Source organism: Danio aesculapii, chromosome 7 (genome assembly GCF_903798145.1).
Source record: "Danio aesculapii chromosome 7, fDanAes4.1, whole genome shotgun sequence".
Lineage (NCBI taxonomy): Eukaryota > Metazoa > Chordata > Actinopteri > Cypriniformes > Danionidae > Danio > Danio aesculapii.
The window spans coordinates 29368000-29373999 of NC_079441.1; the positions used below are offsets into that span (position 1 = coordinate 29368000).

General features: G+C 34.5%; 1 protein-coding gene across 4 annotated transcripts in view; it reads left to right on the forward strand.

The window, feature by feature from the left end:
- apba2b (amyloid beta (A4) precursor protein-binding, family A, member 2b) overlaps positions 1-6000 on the forward strand; it is a 140860-nt gene that overhangs the window by 119318 nt on the left and 15542 nt on the right. For 2 of the 4 annotated variants that reach the window (XM_056461570.1, XM_056461572.1), the window contains one exon: positions 445-534. In XM_056461570.1, coding sequence (XP_056317545.1) covers positions 445-534 — 90 coding nt within the window. The remainder of the gene's footprint in view (positions 1-444; positions 535-6000) is intronic. The other 2 variants (XM_056461571.1, XM_056461574.1) reach the window with 1 other exon arrangement.

Genomic DNA, 6000 nt, shown 5'->3' on the forward strand with positions numbered 1-6000 from the left:
CCCGTGATTATTTGTCTCTTGGCCTGATTGCCTCACTGTGTTTCTCAGTTATAGGCTTTAAACAGTTTTTTTTTTTTTTTTTTTGGAAATGCTTTGATTGTACGTTGCTCTATGTCACCATTCCCCAGCAGCAATCAATTATTAATTGGACAGGTTATCGATAAGCAATGCAGTTCCACATTCTTAATCCATATGTTCCATTTGCACTATTAATGCTGCAATTTACTGAGGTTAAGCACAGCCCTGGGCCCCGTCCCATACCATGATTTATGAATAAGCATTTAAAATGCTATTATCAGGGGTTTGAGCGGTTGTGGCTTTTCCTTAGGTCTTTTCATGAGCCAGTGTGAGTTATGGCATGGTTGTATTGATGACCTCTTTGAGGCTGGGGGCAGTTTTTCATATTTTTGTTCTTGTTTTGTTTTGTTTTTTTGTTTTTTTCAGCAGAGCCCAGAGGGAGACGCTCAGACTTTGACGGAGGTGGATCTTTTCATCTCAACTCAAAGGATCAAAGTGCTGAATGCAGACACCCAGGTGAGTTTGTGCGGATGCCTGGTTCAACAGGTATCAAAATAACATCTGAAAAATAGAGTCCAAGAGAAAATGAAAACACATTAGTGGAAGTCATTACCTGACAGGTGGACTAACAACACTGGGTAATCACATAAGATGTAAATTGTAAATGAAATAGAACAAAAAAAGGCGTATGTTGGTAAAATGTTCCTGTTATTTGTTGTCTAAAATAATATCCACATTTTTCCCTCTACTTTAAATATACTGTACTTAAAACATATATTAAGATTGCATTCTGTTTTTACATATTGGAGGATTTGGGATAGGCATAGCTAGCATTTTAAATTAGCTGTGTAATGTTTAGTACAGGGGCGCATTTAACCAATAAGCAAGATAAGCGGCACCAGGAAATTTGAGGGCCCCAAAATAAATGCCTAGAAGTATAAATTATACCTATAAATTATATTTAACATTATTTTCTATCATATTTTCAGTGGTGTAAAGTAACAAATTACAAATACTCAAACTACTGTAATTGAGTAGTTTTTCTTAAGAGTTGTAATTTACTAAGTAGTTTTAAAAATGTGTACTTTTACTTTTACTTGAGTACAATTTTAGTTCTGTATCTGTACTTTTACTCCACTACTTTCCTTCAACATGCAGTCACTACTTTATTTTTTTCTAGTCTATGGGGATGAGTCAGTTCTGTGATTCCTGTCCAATCAAGTCACACATAGAAATAAAGAGGTAAATCGCATCATAATGAACTACCTCAAGATGTAGGTGATTTATAATTGCAGCAAACTGTTTGGAAGCACTAAAATTGTTCAAGAAAATGTCCAAAATCTTTACACTCATTAACCCAGAGGCTGTTTAGATGCATGTCACTGATGAGAAGATGACGGATGTTAACTGTATGATGACTGAAATGGCCTTAAATAACCAGCAGCCACAAGACGTCAACATGACATCAGATTGACGTTGTACCCCAACTTCGTGGGGATGTTGTATTTTGTTTGGAAATGAAAATTGGGTTGACGTCAGAAAAAGGCCTACATCAATGACCAACCTAAAATCAATTCAATATCAACGTCTAATGATGTTACAGCTTGATGTTGTGTGGACGTTACCACTATGATGTCTATCAGACATTGGATTTTAGTTGCCATACCTGATGAATAAATGTCAGTATCTCATGTCAATGACGCTGGTTTAAGATGTTGGCTTGACTTTGGATTTTGGTCACTTTTTAACACAAGTTAAAATAAATCACATATCAATGGTATTTCATGTCGTTATTGGATGTCAAAATATTGTTTTCCTTAAACGCTGGCTAGTTATTGAATTTTGGTCACTTGACTTCAGAACCTAAATCTAACCTAATATTAACATCTTATGATGTTTTGTGTCTGCTGGGCAAAAACTAAATGCACTACAGAATGTTACGTTTACACACATCCCCAAATTGCATGTACTGTAAATGCATCAGCTTTTTACAGCATAATACTCACTACTCTTGAGTACTATTAAAAGGTCTACTTTTTACTCATAGTTTGAGTAATATTTACAACAGATACTTTTACTTTACTTGCACTACATTTTTAGGCAAGTAATGGTACTTTTAATTAAGTATGATTTTTCCGAACTCGTTCCACCACTGCATATTTTGTATCTAAAAAAATAAAAGTTTAATGTTTATCAGATCTGGCAAATGTATCGACCACTCTCAATCATGGAGAAGTCCAGCAGTCAAATTAGGTAAAGATTTAGTTTTAAAAATGAAATAGTTTATATATAATGTTTAATTGTGAATTCATTTTAAGAAAACAAATCATTTCAAAAGTTTTACAAGATGCTTTACATGTTGTTATTATTATTTTGCATTAAGACAACATGTAGAAAAGAAGTGATTAAGTGATACAAGAAGAAAAAACTGCAAAATAAAAGGTGTATTTTAGAACTTTTGGGCCCCATGGCTGGAATTGTTTAGGGAATTGCTTATATACCTGCCCCTGGCTGGGTATATAAATTAATCATTTCCAAATATAATTTAATATACAGTAATAAAAATAGTTTCTGTAAAAAGTATTTAATATCTTGTATCAAGCTTTTTTTAGTTTCTCCCTTAAAATATCCGTATTCTTTATTAAAGGTTTGTAGAAACACACTTGTGCAGTTCATATATAAACAAAAACCTTGGGAATGTGTTTGTGTGTGTGTGTGTGTGTGTGTGTGTGTGTGTGTGTGTGTGTGTGTGTGCGTGTGTGTGTGTGTGTGTGTGTGTGTGTGTGTGTGTGTGTGTGTGTGTGCGTGTGCGTGTGCGTGTGCGTGTGTGTGTGTGTGTGTGTGTGTTTAGTCCCCATGAGGAAAACGGCTCATAAATCAGAGAGAATGAAGTGTTTTGAAAATGTAAAGCTCCAGAATGTTTTCTGCGAGTGTTGGGTTTAAGGATAGTGTTGGAGTAAAAAGACAGAATATACAGTCTGTACAGTACAAAACAATCATTGCGTCTATGGGAATAGTGTGTGTATAGTGTATAACTGAAGGAATTCTTAAAACATAGAGTATAAATTATAAATTGTATTTGGGGAAAAGCGGATAAATTAAATTTGGAATGTTGAAATATTCATGCAATGAGAGCGCTTTTCTTTTTCATTTCATGTATTGCATAACCTTTTGTTACGTAACTGAGATAAAACAAATAGTGTGCATCCATTGAGAGATGGGATGGGGATTGGGTCAAGCTCGTTGACAGTTGTTGGTGATGGAGAGTTTAATGATGGCCATAAGCTGTGTACTAAATCTCCAGCTGTACGTTTTACACATGCAGTAAATGATCACCGGCTCCTCCTCCTCCACACTAATGTTACTGTAGGCATAAGGTAGGAAGAGCTACGTGCTGTGCTGTATTTAATGGTACGTTTAGTACCCTGTTTCATAGTGTATTTGTATAATGATATGGGTATGGCATATGTATTTCAATGTTGAGGTGGTTTATGAGGATGCCTTGTGTTCTTTTAATTCAAAGGGCTCAAAATATATTTTTCCAACCAATTTCCTCTGATGTTTGGGTTTAGGGGTAAGGAAAGGGGATATAATAATAATCATGTTATACATACAGTATAAATATTCAATATGCCAACGAGAGTCCTCATAAACCACCAAAACAAGAATGTGTGTGTTGCTGTGATTATGTGTATGCGTTCTAACTGAACAGCAGCGAGTGGGCAGACTGGCATGGACACTTCGTTATGTGCTGCAATGCAGTGTCAGTCTTCACCCTGCCTGTCACATCTCACAGTGAACCTTTATTGGCTGCTACAGATTCATTTCAGTGCCTGCAAGGTTGTATTGATATCCCATAAACATTAAAAGTATCCTATAAATGTAAAACTTTCAGAATTAATTCAACCCAATCTGATTAGCACAGAGACCACACTATTTCGGCATTAAAGTTGCACTGATAGTGTGTGCACTGATAGCGTTTAGCACTGAAAATATCAAATTTACAGTTGTGACACTTGTGAAATTTGCAGAATGAATTGCAATTATTTTCTTGCATAATAAATTGAAAATGGAATTATATATTGAGCTGTATTGGGAGGTCTCTTATGATAGGTGTTAATTTGTTTCATGATAATCATTTCAGCATTACTGCACTATATATAGGCATTCGTAGCATTCTACTTCCACCTAGATGTGAAGTGTGAATTCAGTGTACAGTACTATCCCATGAGACCATAGGACATGATTCAACCTGTCCTCTAAACTATGGGACCATTTGTCATTTTCCTGAAACACAAGCCATAGGAGCATTTACTAAAATAGTGCCTCTGCATTGAATGTACACAATTTTTCTTTTCTTTTTTCTTTTCTTTTCTTTTCTTTTCTTTTCTTTGGCTCTGGCTTCTACTATTTGAGCCACAGCATAATTCTATAGAGTTCTGTCAGTTTGCACAAGAAGTAAAACTGGATCTATTAACGACTCATTTCATGCAATTAAGAATCATATATAGCTTCTTTCTATCGTGAGACATTAATGACACCATTGGTCATGTCGTTTTTTTTTTTTTTACTAATTTTTTTTTGATAATGAACTTTATACAACAAAGCCTGAGATCCACCCCCAAAAATAATAATAATAAAAACAGTAATTCTGCAATAATAGGTACAAAATCAGTATTGAAACATATCTGATACAGTCTGACTTATATTTAACCAAAATTGTACAGTTTTCTGTTTACTGGCACCATTTATTTTGGCTGTGGTGTATTCCAAACTAATAATGTCCAGTAGATAGAGCTTCCAAGATAGGGCATGTAGTTTGATCTTTATAACTTTGCAGACCACAAACAGTTTTTTATATCCACAAACAGTTGCTTTACACACAAGAAAGTAATAAAAACTGGCACTTTAGCCATCACATTTACATGGATTTCTAGCCCTATAATGGATTATTAGGCTGCATACTGCTGCATAGCCAACTGAAACCAAATGCATTCTGTGTCATGACAACTACAAAGCATCTCTGATTAAAATATTAATAGCACAAGCTAACCTAAATCATAATCTTACCTTAAAGGAGCGTATTAACTAAAAATGAAGACCTACTCACAATTTTTACTCACCCTCAGGTGGTTCCAAACGTTTATTACAGCTTATTTTTCTCCTAATTATCACAAAATAATATATTTTCAAGAAATGAGGAAACCAGTAGCCTTTTATGTTTTATATGGATGTCAATAGCTGCTGGTTTCCAACATTTTTCAAATTATCATCTTTTGTGTTCAACAGAAAAAAAGAAGCTCATTAAAGGCTTGGAACCACTTCAGATTGAGTAAATGATGGCAATTTTTTATTTTTATTTTGGGCTAAATTATCCCTCCAAATGCCATTTCTTGGCTCCCTCACAAGCACTATTTTATTAGCGAATAGCAGCAACAGATTATTATGTATCTGGTGTACATAAAAAAAGCATGCATTAAGTTGACAGAAAGGGTTATTCATAATTAATAAACCTGGAACTGATACTGTAGACTTTCCTTTGCAGTCTGTTTCAGAGAATCTTAGCAAGTCATGCACAATATGTTATGTTCCATTTAAATAAGATATGCATTGAAATGCAAATTAATATTTCACACATGACCTTTGTGTGCATTAAATCAAAAACTGCATGAATTTCCTTTCTGCTTTGGATCATTAAATCTTTCAGCTATCTGATGATTTATTATCCTTTTTTGTGCATATGATGAGAGTTATGTTTTTCAGGGTCGTCTTTCCTTTACTAAACAGGGATGCAAAAGCAAAAATGTGGGCTAATCAAAGACTGTGGGTTTGTAGCATCAAACAGATCTTCCTAATATTATGAATTGGAGCAGTCCAGAAAGGCTGTCCTTAATATAGAAAATATAATGTCCACTTAATTTCTATAAAGTCCATTTGGATGAGAAAGTCTGCAAAATGATAACTGAGCTGGTAACAGGGATT